Source organism: Monodelphis domestica, chromosome 1 (assembly GCF_027887165.1).
Source record: "Monodelphis domestica isolate mMonDom1 chromosome 1, mMonDom1.pri, whole genome shotgun sequence".
NCBI classification, from domain to species: domain Eukaryota; kingdom Metazoa; phylum Chordata; class Mammalia; order Didelphimorphia; family Didelphidae; genus Monodelphis; species Monodelphis domestica.
Genome location: NC_077227.1, coordinates 601416269 through 601433365, shown reverse-complemented (window position 1 = coordinate 601433365; position 17097 = coordinate 601416269). Strand labels below are relative to the sequence as shown.

Below are 17097 nucleotides of genomic sequence, written 5' to 3'. Positions count from 1 at the left end.
TTAGTACTGTGAGGTTTTCTTTCTCCTTTTCAATAGTACCTACTGAACTCTTAGAGTGACCCCTCCCAAAAAACTTAGAGTATAAGTTTCCCAAATCCTTACATTTCAGTATCTTTTACTCCTTCACACACAACCTCCACCTCTGTCTATTTGCAACAGACTTTGCCTATTTCTGAACACAGTCCAAAAATCTCCCTCTCCTCCATGGTCCATACATCTTAATTTCCGTATTCTTTTGTTCTTTTAATCACAGAATCTGCCACAATATTCTGGATACAAATGAGAGATGACCTATTAAGCAAATTTCTTAAAGAAAACCATCAAGGACCAAGAAGCACAATGGAAATGAGAGAAAACCAAGAAAAATAAGACCTCTGGGCAAAGTTTAAAAGGATTGAGCATGCCCAGCCTTGAGAAAAATATCATTGTGAGAAGAGACAGTCACATTTTGCTAATATATGAGGGAGGCAGAAGGGAAGAAAGGGAGCCGTTTTCCCACTCATCAGTGAAAGCAAAAATAGAAGGGATGGGCTTAAGTTTCAACAGGGAAAACATATGTCATGTGTTATAGCCATAGGAGCAGAGGGGCTGCCAAGAAAGGCGGTGAAATCATCCTCACTGGAGACATTCGAGATGAGATCACACGGGCCAAGGTCACTATCTATCATAGCTGATTAAATCAGTTGGGCCACAAAAGTAGAGGGTGGATCTGATGTCCACCAGAGCTCCTGGCCAGATCCCATCCTTATGTGACAATCTCACTTTCTACAAGAACTGGTAGGTGCTCATGTTGGTGTCATTGGCATTTATTTCACACAGGGTTTTGTGATTTGTGAAGGCAATTAATTTCTAGAGCACTGCTTCCAAACACTCCTACCACCTCTTTATCTCAGAGTCAGCATTTGATTCTTGGGATTACCATTTGTAATCAGTTGAGTGTGAGGCAGCTTTGGGGTAGGGGTGAGGGAGGAATGTGTGTGTTTGGGGGAAATGGCCTCAACAAGATGGGATGACAAGGTGCTCTATTTAAAGAGTACTGATACCATCTGGAATACTCCAATAGCATAGGAACAAGAGAGCTAAGCTCTTATTTTTCCCCACTATGGACTCCCCACAGGAATGAAAATTGCCTGTATGCCCTTCCTTGAGACTTACCCAACCTAGATTATTGGGATTGTAAACTGTCTACAAAGAAAGCACTCATGCTTTGATTTTTCTAATATACTCTTAGATCTTGGGATCAGCTTCTCTTGTGCTGCCCAAGTAAATGGAGGATGACGACAGGATTTCTTTCTTTTTAAAAAATTATCTATTTTTTTTATTAGCTACCTCATTGTTTGCCTTCCCTAAGAAATGACTATTAAAAAACCATGTCTTTCTCTCAGGGCACTCCCTTCACCTTGCTCCAATGGAGCTTTAATTCACAGTTTCTATTCAAATGGAAAATCTGTCCATCTATGAGATCTTCACTGAGAGCCACACAACAGACTGAAATTGGTACAAGTACAGAATTCTTAAATTAGGCCTCATAACTCTCAAAAGACATGTGTTCCCATATTCTTCCAGAGAGATGCTACCAGCGTTTCTGAAGGATTTGATGATTTAACTTACAGTTTTATATGATTTAAACTTACAGATTTGTAGATATTGCTATTACTGCTTTGTATAAAGTTGGAATCACTTTTGTTTCAAACCCATTCCCTCAATGCAATTCCAATGGCTTCTCCTATTTACCTTTTCTGTGGCCATGAAAATGAGTCAGTGACTGACTCCATATTGTTAGCCAAATAGTTTGGAAGGAAAACTTTTCACTAATTTTTAGCCAATATCCTAATTTCAGGACCAGTGACTTCATTACAAACCTGTCTCAGTTTCCCCACTGATAATATGCTCATCTAAACAGATATTACAGGACTGGAATAACATCAGAAATTACCAGCAGACTTCTGTGAAGATTAAATTTAACTCTCAGCTGATTGTGAAAATGAAAATAATTAACTCTCCCCTGATTGTGAAAATTAAACTGTAACCCCTGCCTATTTTTAGATTTAATCACCAAAAGCATAAACACCCTACTTAAAGTAGAGTGGGAAGATCTGATCATTTTTAGATTTAATCACCAAAGGTGTAAATACCCCATTCACACTTGAGTGGGGGAGATCTGTGAGCCATGTGTGCAATAGTGGGTGATGAATCAGAATTGACTGACTGCCTCCTGGGCAATCCTAAAGCAGGACTTTAACTGTGATTGGTAGATGTAGAATTAGGGGAAGGCACAGGAAGTAACACAAAAGAAAGTGTCTTTAAAGGGAGTTACAACTTCCTGAATTCAGTTCTACTGAGAGTTCTCCATTCTTTGGAGTAGAGGCTGGTAGAGAATCTGCTGACTGGATCTGAGACCCTGCTCCTGGTGAGGCCATTCTAAAATCTCTTCCTTTGGACTGACATGTGGTAAGTGAAAAGCTGACTCTTCACTGCTGGATTTTCTGGAAAAAAAAAAAAAACTAGCCTTGAGAGACTTACCTCTTGAGAGAGACTTCCCCAGGTCCTTGACTTTGCTGAGGCCTAAGGATTAACTCTACCCTGGTTGAGCCAGGGGCTGGGAGTAAATCACTTAGTGCTTAAACTAGATATCTTACCCTATCCTCTCTCTGATTTTCTTATTTCACTCTTTCTATATTTTGTAAATAAATTGTAAATAAATCTCTTTGGAATTAATATAAATTCCTGGCGACCCTATTTTTAAATATATCCAGTCCAGCCTTTTTATAAATTAACCCCTTTTCCCCCCTTACACTACCTAGCTACAGTATTAAAACAAACATATATATGCGTGCGCACGCACATACACACCAATGGACATAGGAACACAATGTAGTTGTGAAATAATTTGTTCTTTCCTGAACACGTTTATAATAACTTCTAAGCCATTTACAAGAAAATTAAATATTTTGTTTTTTATTTAAAAAAACCCTTCCCTTCTGTCTTAAAATCAATATTATGTATTGGTTCTAAGGCAGAAGAATGATAAGGGCTACAATGGGGGTGAAGTGATTTGCCCAGGGTCACAAAGCTAGGCAGTGTCTGAGGCCAGATTTGAACCCAAGATCTCCCATCTTTAGGCCTGGCTCACTATCCATTGAGCCACCTAGTTGCTCCTTTTTGTTAAGATTTTAATTTTAAAAATTTATGCTGATACATCCTTTCTGGAGATCAATAAGGAACCAGGCTCAAAGGGCCACAAAATTATGCATACTCCCTTTGATCAAGGAATATTACTCCTGGGTCTGTGTCCCAAAGTGATCAGAAATAAGGGAAAAGGACCTACTTGTACCAAAATATTTTTAGCAGCTCTTTTTGTAGTGGCAAAGAATTGGAGACTGAGGGGTTGTCTATCTTTTGGGGATTGGATGAAGAAGTTGTGGTGTATGGTTGTAATGGAATACTATTGTGCTAGAAGGAACAATGAATAGGATAAGGTAAGAAAAACCTGGAAGAACTTATATAAACTGATACAAAATGAAATGAACAGAACCAAAAAATAATGTATAGTCACAGAAATATTACACAATGATCAACTAAAATAGGACTAAACCATTATCAGCAAAGTTTCCAAAATAACCACAAAGAATTCATGATGAAAATAACATCCATAGCCAAAGAAGGAATTGTTGGAGTCTGAGTGCAGACCCACTATATTTCCTTTGTGAGATTTCTATTGTATGTGTGATATGTGTCTTCTATCATGACATAAGCAAAATGTAAATAGGTATTACATGAAGGTACGGATATAACCTATATCAGACTATTTACCACCTCAAAGAGTGGGGTAGAAAGGAGAGAAGGAAAAAAATCTGAATTTTAAAACGTCAAAAAACAATTGTCAAAAATTGTTTCTACATTTAACTGAAAAATGGGGGGGGGTGGGGGAGTATTTTATATTTTATTTTGTTTTGAAACACAAGCTTAATTTTTTTTCACATTAGCCCCTTGAGACTAAGGCATATATCTGCAACCAGGCTATAAAACTGTAAGAAAGCCTAACGAGCTTAATAAAGAAGTATACATTACATTACATTATATATATATTATACTAAGTATATATTAACAATTTTGTGTCAATAGCCTGTACATTAGGGCACAAAGCAGGGTTAATGCTCAGAGGAAAACTGTTCCTCTTTGATTAGAAAAGGAACATCATAAATGACTCACTCTCTTGGTCTTTGTTGCCTAAAGCAGAAACTGAGATGGAGAGAGTGATGGTAACTGATGCAAAACAGGATTAGAAAGAGAAAAAAAGGGTTTTTCAGTTCAAGCTGCTTGGAAAACCCTAAGTTTGAAAGCAAGAGGAATGAGAAGGCAGTAAGCAAGCTTCTTGGGCACAAGGTGACATACTAGAAAGAGTGCCAGGTCTGGAGTCAACAGACTTATCTTCCTAAGTTCAAATCTGGCCTCAAACACTAGCTAAGGGACCCTGAATGAATCACTTAACTTGCCTCAGTTTCCTCATCTGTAAAATGAGCTAGAGAAGAATATGGCAAAATATTCCAGTGACTTTGCCAAGAAAACCCCAAATGAGGTCACAGAGAGTTAGATAGGATTAAAATGACTGAACAACAACAAAAGAGAACTCTTCATCACCCTCAGAGAATGCAAGATAACATAACCTGAATGAATGACACCTCAAAATACTGAGCAAACTAAACATCACAGAATCTCTGAACTAGAAGGGCCGTTAGAGGCCATCCTATACCTGAGCAAAAATCCACTCTACAAAGGATCTATTAAGTGACAAAGCTCCATCCAGTTGAAGATCTTTTGTTGGAGAAGAACCCACTGCCCTCTGGAGGTTTTTGATTCAACTTCTGCACAATTCTAATTGTCAGAAAGTTTTTCCTTCTATAAAGTCAAAATCTCTCTGTGTAGCTTTAACCCATTTTTCCTAGCTTTCTTCAAAGCTCAGCTCAAGTTATCTCCTATATGAGGCTTTTCCCGACTTCCTCATCCCAAATTACTTTCCTGTCTGGCTCCCTCCTTCATATTTAGTGTATTCTATTGTCTCATTTGGGGATGTGTGATTTTCCCCAAATTGAATGCAAACTCCTTGATGGCAGAAGCTGGTTTTTTGTTTGTTCTTTCTCCTCATATCCTAGATACCTAGCATATAGATGCTTAATAAATGTTTATGGGGGGAGGAACAGCTAAATGGCTTAGTGGATTGTTATGGGTAAGCCTGGAGAGAATTTCATGAAATGGGCCATCTTATAAGCTGCTTACAAGACAAGGTGGCACAACTAATAATATCAAAAGGGCTGGGTAATAATGATACTATGACAGTCTGTCTCTGATCACACCTTCAGAGCCCTTCCCTTACTCTCTCAGCACATCTGTTGCCAAGATTGTGAGACCCCAACTTAATTGCTCAAGCACAGGCTGGATCCAATGTAGCTACACAAAAATAGTTCAAGGTATTTTAATGAACTGTAAACTCAACATGAACCAATAGTGTGACCGTCTAAGTAGATACTGAAGCAGTTTGCCATTTCCTTCTGCCACTGATTTTACAAATGAAAAAACTAAGGCAAGCAGGGTTAAGTGATTTGCCCAGGGTCACACAGTTAGTAAGTGTCTGAGGCAGGATATGAATTCACAAAGATGGGTCTTCCTGACTCCAGGTCCAGCATTTTATCCACTATACCACCTAGCTGACCTAACAAAAGATCATACTTTGAAAAAGTAGAAATGTACAAATAGAAAGATAAGAACTTGATAGACATGATCACTTGTCTTCAAGTGCTTAAAAGAATGTTTGGTGGGTGGAAGAGTGATTATACATTTTCTTTAAAGAGATTGGGTCTCCCTAGCTCAGTATAGATGCTACTCATGGGGCTCATCCTATTGTGAATGGCCCAGCACTGATTTGCTCTATTTTTGACTTAGTCTCCAATTTTCCCCTCCATAGCAACCTCGTAGACCAACCAGACCCATTCTCAGGGGGTTCATCATTAATGTTAAACCTAGCACAGATATCCAATTGGTTTAGCACAATGCAATTCAGAAATCCCAAGCTCAAGAGATCCACCAACCTTAGCCTTCCCAATGGCAGGAATTACAGATGTGTGCCACCATGCCCAGCATGTTTATTCTGTTTGGGCCAAGAAAAGCAATGGGACTAGAAATTATAGGAAGACATAGCATAAAGGCTCAATATAAAGGGGAAAAATCATCTTAAGAATTAGAGCCACCACCACCCCAAAAAATGAAATAGGCCAGTTGAGGAGAAGTAAATTCTTTCATTAACCATTTGTCAGGTATGATGAAAAAGTTGAGGATGGAATCCCCTATTTATATGGGGTTTTAATGACTTCTCAGGTGTCTTCTAGTTTAAAGAGTCTAAGGTTTCATGAGTGTAACCCTAGGACCTTGGAGAAAATTGACCATCTTCTAAAGCTTGTCTTACAAATCCAACTAGAAGATATGTCTACAAGCATCATCACACCATCATAGGTAAATGAGGCCACCTCGAAGAATTAAATAAAAATAGACTGATCAACACATAGAATTCTGCTGACCCATCACAAGTGGAGCATGAGCTTGCCATGGCTTTTCCAGTAGTGGTGATGGTTTTATACTGAGTCATCCACACCCTTTTACCCAGTGCTCTTCCTAATCTGTGAAATGCACATCTGTGAAACAGATGGCTGGCGTTAAGGGTGCATCTGTGGCTGGGGAACAAAAATTTTCCTGTTTCTGCAGCCATCTGGCCTGGATAGGGATTGAATCTCTAATCCTAGCCTCATTAGCACCAGGCTCTAACCAACCAACCTAAACAGCCCCGACATTCTGAAGATCTACTCAGCCTCCAAGTGTGGTAGTCTCAATACCGTAATAACTGGGGAACATTCGTGAGGCAGAGATGAGTGTCATTTGCAGATATAGGCACTTGAGAAATGCCAGGAAAGCTACCTTCATTGCTCCCAAGGCCTGGAAAGCCACAGCTAATCGGGACGGTGTCAGAGCTGCCAACATTACATTGAATCTTTCGCTCTTGTTCTTAATGGGTGAATAATATTGTCCATCTGGTGCCACGGAACCAAACCTACACAGGAAAAGAGAGGAAAGAGAATGCTATGCTTCATGTCATAAGAAAAAATCAGATGGTTAAATATACTCTACAATGGAACCAACAGTGGCGTGCTCTTTCAGGTGAAGCCTTCCATCAAAGAAAGAGAGAGAGAGGCAGGCAACACGCCATGCAGGGATCATTGGCATACTTCCTCATGAGATCAATTCAGTCCTATAAGCATTTCTTTTAATAGCCACAATGTGCAAAGCACTGTGCTTAGAGCTGGGACTATGTATACAGAAATGAAAAACATTCTCTCTGCTAAGGGAACCCAATTAGTAAAAAGTTAAGTAAGTGAAAGAAGAAAAAAGCATTATCAGTTAACTTGATCTATGCTAGTGCTAACAACCAATTGGATTTAGCACTAACTACTGACTTGCTTTAAGGTAATTCAAGGAAGATAGAAACTGGTTCCCCTTGACAACCCTTGGAAATGCCTGTGGAAGAGAGCACTGCTATATCAACAGAAGTTCTATTGAAATAAAACCATAAGTTCTTTGGAATCTACTTCAGAGTCTGGCCTTGACCAATCTGCTATCCAACCACGTATGTGCCTGCTGGTCAGTCATTCTGTGCACCAAAACTGCGTTCTTGACCCTGGTCTACCCTGCTCCATGCTGACTTCATTGGTGATCAGGATGCCTATGAGGGCAGTTCGTGGTTTTCCATCTCTGGAGTTGGCTTTCTCCTCAAATTCAGGTGTATAGATAACTGACATTCCACTTCACATCTCTGAGATATGAGAAACACACATCCTCTTTTCCAATTCACCTGTCTACTGCCTCATCCAGTGTTGATATATCTCCTTAGCTCCATAAGGAAAAGAGGCAGAACTTCTGGTTATTGTCTAGGCCACCTATCATCTCACTAAAGGCTAGGGAAGAAACAGAAGCATTGCTGCTTTCCTTCCTTTTCCATCCTAGAAAAGTATGATCCACCTTTGTTGATAAGACATGAGTCCCAAATGCCCAAACTCCATTTACATTAGATCATTCCTAATGTTGCCTTTCCAACACAAACTATAATCATATTTACCATCACTGCCATTATTCATGAATTTGCCTTTTAAAATAATCTCAAAAAGTAAAAACTGTTACCCACTGCCCAACTATTTGTAATTGAAAGAAAAGCATTGCCTCTGGGGAGGAGTCCAAAAGAAGACCAGGTTTGAACCTTACCACCAGTTGAGATAGTTGGTAGTATAGCACTGGGTCTGGAGTCAGAAAGTCCCGAGTTAAAATCTGATCTCAGAGACTTACTAGCTGTGTGACCCTGGGCAAGTCACATAGCCTCTGTCTCAACTTCCTCAGCTGTAAAATGGGAATATAAATGGCACTTACCTCGAGGATTATAGTGAGGATCAAATGAGACCACATTGATAAAGTGCTCAGCACATCTGGCACATAGTGGGCACTTATTCCTTCCCTTCCCTACTAAAGAGTACTACCTGTGTGACCTTGGACTTAACAGCCCCCCACTTCGCCACCACCTAACCCCAGCCTCAGATTCATCTGGAAAAATTAAAGGGATGAATGAACTAAATGAATAATGGAATGAATGACCATTTATTAAAGTCTTGAATTAAATATTCAACAACAAGAGACATATTTTAATAGAGGAGAAAACAGTAGGGGAGTAGTGCCCAAGGGTGGTGAATGGAGTCATGGAGTAATGGAAGAAAATACACTTTCTAGAACCCAGGGTAGTATCGTTTGGATTACAGGTTTGTTTTTGCTGTTGTTTTTAGTGAATTGGAGGTAGGAGTGGGGGAAGATTGGAAGAGTGGCAAGGAAAAATGCCCCTGGACATCCCGTTTATAATCCCAAGATTGAGCCAGATACAGAAGTCCACAATCTCTTTGAGACTAATGGCAGCTGAGTGGAATTTGGGGGAACCATCATTTTATAGGCACAGTGAACTTAATGAGGTGGAGAAGGGTTACTCACTTATCCAGTAGGTTCTCCCTTGGAATTCGAACCTTGTCGAATATTAAAATCCCATTATCCACACCATGTAAGCCTACAGAGCAAACAGAAACATAAGCAAATGAACTGGAGGAGCATAAAGAAAAATCCACATTCTAATCAGCAAATCTGCCTCCTAGGCTTCCCACGTGCCAAGCGTTGACTCCAAATAAACGGCAGCGAACATGGGTGCGGGCGCTTAACCAAAGATGTCTATATTACTTCCAGAGACGGGGTTGTTTTTGTTTTGGGTTGGTTATTTTTTTTTCCCCTGAGCAAGATTATTTACCAGAGCTATGTTTGTTTCCTATAGCACAGCTGGGCAGCTCCCTGACAAGGCAGGAAAAAAATCTTGTTTTCCCTCAGATCTAACATGCCCAGGGAAGGTGGGGGATGGGGGCAGAGGAAAAAGACCTTATCTGCTTGAGCAGTTAGCAATGGTCAAGAAAAGGAGAATCGATTTAAGTTCTAGTTGAATGAAAGAATACAAGGATGCATATATAAGCCCCGGGAAAGCCAATTTGGGCTCTTCAACAATAGTGTAACTCAAATTTCTCTTCCCTCACCACAAATGTCCCCACCCCCCATCGCAGCCCCCAGCACACCTGGCTGACTTGAAGGCAGCTGCCTTGGAAAGGAAGCAGCCTCGGTGGCTGCAGAGGCAACTGCGGGAGCCTCGCTACTCAATATCCAAAGTGGGGGTGCCTCGATCAGTAGCGGGGCTGCCAAAACCTGCAAAGTTCATCTCTGCGTGACTCATGAGAGGCTGTCACCAACCCACCCCACCCCCAACCCCTAGGTTTTACTTCTGCCCATAACATAGTTCCTAACTCAGCTTGGAGCCAAGTTGTCTGTTTTTGCAAGCTTAAGCTATGAGTTGAAGCTGGAAAAGTACCTTTCTTTATTCAGAAAGGGACCCTGTTGACGAGGACAGACCCTCTTTTTGGTGCCTGAGAAAAATTAGAACAGGCTTTCTAGAGTTTTTACAATCCCATTTGGCATCCCTCCACAGGGCTGCGACCCAAGCCTCTGTCCAGCAGGTACAAAGTCAGATATACTTAAAGCAATTGCTGGGAGTTCCCTAGCACAATCTCAGATAGCATATTAGGCACTTGGGGGACACGGGTTTAAAATCTTCTATACCTCTCTATAGGGTAGGTCAGCTAAAGCGGACTAGGGTATATCGAGGAAGAAAAAAGAGCCCTCCCAAGTGCCCAACTTCATTCATCCTACAGCAGGAATATACTTAGTGGTACCAAAGGCAATTGATAAAACTCCACCTCCCCCCCACCCCCCTCCAGGATCTATTTCTAGTCCTAGACTGGGAATGGAGAGAACCTGGCTCAGTCATGGCTTCTCACATTTGTCGTGTCACCCCTTACAAGTCACTTAATCCCTCAGTCTCAGTTTCCTCATTTATAAAATGGGGGTCATAATATCACAGATTTAAAACTGGGGAGTAGCTTGGAGGTTTTCTAGTCCAGTCCTTTCAGTTCACAGATGAGGATACTGAGACTCAGAGAATTTCAGTGATTTGTCCAAGGTTACCCGGCAAAGTGTCAGAGGCACGAACAGAATCCAGGTCTTCCTGACTCCAGATTTAGCACTCTTGTCAGCTATACTCAGCTCCTTCCATGGTAACAGCACCTGCAGTCTTTATTTGATGGGGATGATGTGAGACTCAAATGAAATAGTTTATGAAAAGTGCTTTACAAATCTTGTTATTCTTATTATGTTTTACTTTCTCCTCACTTTCTTTTTCCTTCCCCTTTCCCCACAGCCACCACCATCACTGAGATCTGCCTATGGCATCCAGTGGTCCCCAGGAGCCTTGCTGAATCCTATTCAACAAGTATTCACTTAGTATATGTATATGTATGTATATATGGGTTATATATATATATATGCATGGGGGGGCTTGACCAAATACTTATTATAGTTTATAATTGATTTTTGAAAGCTTAAGCTACAAATTTAATCTGGAAAAGTCCCTTCCTTTATTCAGAAAGGAACCCTGTTAACTAGGACAGATACTAACTTTGGTGCCTAAGAAAAAAAAATGAGACCAGGCTTTCATTTGGCATCCCTCAATTTTCAGTTGGCAGAGAATGGGGTGGGGAGTGAGGATGGCAAGGAAAGAGAAGGCAAATTTTTGTTCATTAAAAAAATTAAGTTTAATTTTTAAGAGGAAAAAAAACACCAAGTATTCACATCAAAATCAAAGGCTATAAAATGATGACCACACTTAACCCAAAAGAAGAGGTAAAAGTCATCTCCCCAACCCTTGCCACTTCTTTGCACAAGTGGGGGACTATGGGTGCAGAATACTAAATTTAATGTCACATTTTTTTCAATATATTTTTGCAAAATTGGTTTTTTTCTCTCCTTTGTTATAAGGGATGGCTCTCTAGGAAAGAGTGGGAAGATTGATAAATTGTAAAACAAAATAAGTAATGTGAAAACAAAAATAGCAATAAAATTTTCTTTTCTTAAAACACAAATCTTTACTGAGCATCTCTTACATACACAGCACCATGCTGGGTCTGTAGGGAACCTAAGACAGATGTAAAAAACATTTTCACACAAATACACACACACACAAAGTTAATTGAACAAAAATCTACTAACCCCTAATACTAAGAAGTGATTGAGGAGCAGGGATGCCAAAGAACTAGCAATAACATGAGTAACTGGAATTTTCTAAAGTTTCTAAGCTCATATAAAGAATTCTCACCACCCCATTCAGTTTCCTTTTACGCATTATCTTCCCCTATTAGAATGTAAGATTCATGAGGGCACCAACTTTCTTTTTCTATTTATATTTCCACTGCTTATTAGGCACATATAAAATACTTAGTAAATTCCTGTTGACTTGATGTACTTGGAGAATAAGTCAATGAGAAACTTAATCAATAAGTATTTATTTAGTTGTGTGACCCTGGGCAAGTCACTTAACCTTGATTATCTAACCCTTGCCAATTTTCCTTCTTAGAACTGGCACTATCATAGAAGGTAAGGGTTTTGGTTTTTGGTTTTTGGGTTTTTTTTACAGCATTCACTAAAGGCCTTCTCTGCACAATTCAAGTTTTTGTTTATTTTGTTTTTAGTCATGTCTATCAATGACTGGAGGTTTTATTTTTGTTTTATTCTTCAGAGCCTGGAAGAGAAGTCCCTGGGAGCCACCTGGGCAGGGAGAGGAACTGCTTAAAGCCTCACCTTCTTTGTGTAACATGTCAATCGCTGTCACTCCAGGATACAGGCTTCCATTTTCATCTCTGACGGGAACAATGAAGCAATGGGGGCCTAAAGAGGTCAGAGAAATGGGGAGATTCCTGAAATGTAGGTTTCCAAAGGGAAAAAAAAATGAAGCCACATCCATAAATGGAGACTTCAGGATGAATTACAGAATTATTAACAGGTTCCTAAGTTCACACAGCCATATAACTCTGAACTGTAGGAAGGTCAAAATAATAGTCTGTAACAGAGGTTCTTAAGCTGGGGTTCATGGATCTGTAGATAGATTTTAGGGAACCATAAACTTAAAAAAACACTTCATAACTACTTCAATTATCATTGTTCTTAGTAATCACATGTATTTTATTTTATGCTTAAAATTATATTATTTATTTGTGCTTTAAAAAATAGTATTCTGAGACTTTTACCAAACTGGCAAAAGTTAAAAAACCCTAGCCTGCAATCTCAAAAGCAAATAAACTTAACCCCCATTGCCTAGCCCTTACTGCTATTCTGCCTTAGAACCAATACCCAGTATTGATTCTAAGACTGAAGGTAAGGGTTTTTTTAAAAAGCAAATGAATATATGTGACTCTAAAACATAAGAATAAGTTATACTGCTTCTCCCCTCTTCTAAGGCAAATGATAAAGCAATTATATGGCACTTTAAAGTTTGCAAAGCACACTAAAAAGATCTCATTTCATCTTCACAGCCACCCTGGAAGGTATCATTATCCCCATTTTTCAGATGAGGAAACTAAGCCAAGCCAAGGTAAAAATGACTTCTCCAAGGTCACATGGCTACTAAGTGTTTAAGGTCAAATTTTAACTCAAGTCCTTCTGACCTGAGATACTGAGTTCTATCCCCCACACCACCAAACTGCCTAGAAAGAAGAGTAGATAAAGATTTCGAAGCATTTGTGTAAGGCTGATTAATGCCTTGCTAGACATATACTAAAACTTCAACCATTATGATATTGTTATTTCAGCAAGGAAGTATATGGCAGTGTGGAAAAACATGGAATTTGGAATTAGTGGGGCAGATTTTCAGTCCTTAGCCATGTTACTACCTCTTGTTCTTGAACAAATCTCATCTTCTCAACCTGATTGCTCAAATATAAAGATGGAAGAATAAAACTCTTACTATGTGCCCAGAGCTTAGTTCAGTGCCAGCACATAGTAGGTACTTAATAAATGTTTCCTGACTGCTTATTGATGTTACAGGATAGACTTTATCATGGGGTTCAAATGAATTAATGTCTATGAAAAGCACTGTCATCACGAAGCATTATACAGGGTGTCCTGAAAGTCTTTATATTAAAGCACATTCACAGCTTTCATCCTTAACATTTAAACTAGCCTTTGGGGAGACCCCAGATAAATGTAAACTGCTCTCTGGAGCTGGGGAGCAACACAAACCTTGAGATCTTCCATTTATGATGAGCTGTGCAAAGACGGCAGCATAATGCCCTTCCATTGCATTCCCAATGTACATCTTCTCCGCATTTTCACAAGGAGTGTCAATGATAAATTCCTACCAGAAACATAAGACAACAGAGTCATTGTTCTCTTTATCCATTTCAACTCAAGCAAGCACACACAGAAAAAGCGCCTCCTGCTGTAATGGCCTCCAAGGCCAAAGCTGGAACAGCTGGAGCTTAGCATCTAAGGGGGGAAAGGACAAGTGCGCCACTGACCAGGCTCCAAGGGAGGGCAACATCCATACAAGGGAGGAGAAAGTGAAACCCTGTGAGCTAAGAAGGAGAGAAAGACTACTTTCACCAGCTGGACAGGCATGGAAGCCTCCTTCCAGGAGGAAATTTTCTGAAGCAAACCTTGAAGTGAATAAATGAAAAACTTTAACCGAGTTGGGGTGGAGGGGTCTATTCTTGCAAGTGGGATCCATATAAGCAAAGGGCTAGAGTTCAGAGCAGGAATAAGGAAGAGAGCGTAGTTTTATTTGGCTTGAAGGTAGACAAAAACAGAGGGATGGGGGGCCAATAAGTGGCTCAGTAGATAGAGGGCCAGGTCTGGAATCAGGAGGATTTGGGTTTAAATCTAGTCTCCGATATTTCCTGGTTCTATGACCCTGGGCAAGTCACTTAACCCCAGTTACCTGGCCTACCTCTCATCTACATTGGAACCAATACTTGGAACCAACTCTAACATAGAGGGCAAGGGTTTACTTTTTTTTTTTAATAAGGGGCACCTAAGTGATTCAGTGGATAGAGAGCCATGTCTAGAGATGGGAGATCCTGGGTTCAAATGTGAGCTCAGATACTTCCTAACTCTGCAACCCTGAACAAGTCAGTTACTTAACCTCCATTGTATAACCCTTACCACTTTTCTGCCAGTACTTAAATAGTATTGATTATAAGACAGAAAAATAAGAGTTTTAATAAATAATAATAATAATGATTATATATGTATTTATATATATATATGTGTGTGTATATATATATATATATATATATATATATAATAGCAGTATCAACCCCCCCCAGTCTACAGGCAGCACTGTAGCCCCCAAAACCAGAGCTAAATTGAGAAGTAACTGAGAAATAATTAACAAATAAATAAGGGTTTTAACAAATGATAATAATGATTTAATATAGATATAAAATAGAGGTATCAACCCCTCAGTCTATAGGCAGCACTGTAGCCCCCAAAACCAGTTCTAAATTAAGAAGTAACTGAGAAATAATCAATAAACATAATAAAACATAGATAATATTAATATGTGGCTTTCTAAGCCATCTGACACCAGTAGACAACAAGAAGGGGAAGAATAGAATCAGATAAGGTAGGAATGAGATTTTGGAAAGCCCTGAATGAGAATTGGATTTTATATCACATAATGGGGAACTACTAAAAAATTTTGAGTCAAGGAGTAACATGATCATAGATGACTAAGACAGTGATTTGAAGAATAGATTGAAGAGATCATAGGATCAAAGATTTAGAGTTGAAAGAAATCTTAGAGGCCATCAAGTCCAATCTCCCCATTTTTTAAGAGGGGAGTCTGAGGGACAGAAAAGTTAAGTAACTGCTGAGCCATACAACTTGTATCTGAGCTGGGATTTGAACCCAAGTCTTATTGACTACAAGTCCAACATCTCATCCACTATGCAACGCTGCCTCCCTGAGCAAACCAGAGGAAGGAATACCAATTAGAAGGTTCTTTACAGTGTCCTGATCAAAAACTGTGTCTCTGTATCAGGTGCCTTCCTGCCTTAAGAGTCAATCATACAATGATTAAGATCCACAATTAAAATTAAGATTAAGATTAAGATCCACAATTATATTTTAGGACTAATTCCTGTGACTTTCAGAGTCAATATTAGCTCAGTGATCATTTCAGTTCTCCAACTGGCAATGTGAGACAGTGGGAAAAAAGTACTTATTAAGAATGTAGGGGAGGAGTGGCTGAGTGACTCAGATTGAGAGCCAGGTCCAGAGATGCCTCAAACACTTCCTACCTGTGTGACCCTGGGCAAATCACTTAACCCCCATTGCCCAGCCCTTGCTGCTCCTCTGCCTTATAACCAATACCCAGTATTTATTCTAAGCTGGAAGGTAAAGGTTTAAAAAAAAAAAAAGAATCTGAAAACCTAGATTCAAATCCTATCTCTGCTACTCCCAGTGAATGACCCTGTGAAAGTCATTTAACTTTCTGAGCCTCAATTTCCTCATCTATTAAATTAAAAAGCTAAACTAAATGAACTCTAAGTTTCCTTTGAGTTCTAAAGCTCTGCTCCTCTGATACATTTGTATCCTGAAAAGGACTGGAGGCAATTTTTTTTTTATCTTAATAGAGAACAATCTGAAAAATTCAACCTAATTAAGCATTTCAAACACAGTTTTCATGAGCTTGCTTGAGCATGAGCTTAAAGTTAGTAAGAGGCAACCAGATATTGGTGGACAAGAGATAGGTCTAGAGAGAGAGATCCTGGGCTTAAATGGGACCTTAGGACATCTCCTAGCTGTGTGACCTTGGGCAAGTCACTTAATTCCAATTGCCTAGTCCTTACTGCTCATCTGCCTTAGAATGGATACTTACTATCCATTCTCAGATGGAAGGTAATGGTTTAAAAAAATAATTTAAAAGTCACTAATAAGCATCAAAGTGCTCCCATATCTTCTTTTTCTATCATTTTCTCAGAATGATGACAACTGGGGTCAGAACTAGCCTGAGGACTAAGCTAATGCTTTGCAGCTCAGATGAGCTTAGCTATAAAGCTGAAATCAGATTGTGTTGGGAATGACCAAATTCTGTTCCTCATTCCACAATTTCTCACCAACACAAGTAGATTTAAAAAACATAATAATACCCTCTTCTGCCTTAAAACCAATACACAGGATTGGTTCTAAGACAGAAGGTAAGGTTTTAAAATAATAATAATTATTATATATATGGCCACAAGATCTCTAAAAGTCTTACTGTACACGTCATCTCTTCTTTTTACAAACTCCCTACATCCAGAAAAATCAAGGAAGAGGAGACTCCCCAATGACTAGGGACACTTTAATTAGTAGCTACTGAGTCTACTTGGAGAGACATTTATACACTGATCTGTTCTCCCACCATGTACAGTCCCTTCCCTGCCCATTTTCTGTTCTCTACTGTCTCCTGCCTGACCTCGCTCCCCTCCTATGGGTCATACCTCCCTGCTCTGTGACTGGGGTCCCTATAATTTGAGACATTCAGCCTTTTAATCATGGACCAACACTGTCTAAAACTATGTAAGCCTGACTCTTGGCTAGATGAAGAAT

General features: G+C 39.6%; 1 protein-coding gene across 2 annotated transcripts in view; it reads right to left on the bottom strand.

Moving 5' to 3' along the window:
• Positions 1-17097, bottom strand: part of ACOXL (acyl-CoA oxidase like) — a 627156-nt gene that overhangs the window by 525287 nt on the left and 84772 nt on the right. For both annotated transcript variants that reach the window (XM_056813765.1, XM_056813764.1), the window contains exons 6-9: positions 13744-13858; positions 12307-12393; positions 9073-9145; positions 6967-7099 (exon numbers count right to left, since the gene is read on the bottom strand). In XM_056813765.1, coding sequence (XP_056669743.1) covers positions 6967-7099; positions 9073-9145; positions 12307-12393; positions 13744-13858 — 408 coding nt within the window. The remainder of the gene's footprint in view (positions 1-6966; positions 7100-9072; positions 9146-12306; positions 12394-13743; positions 13859-17097) is intronic.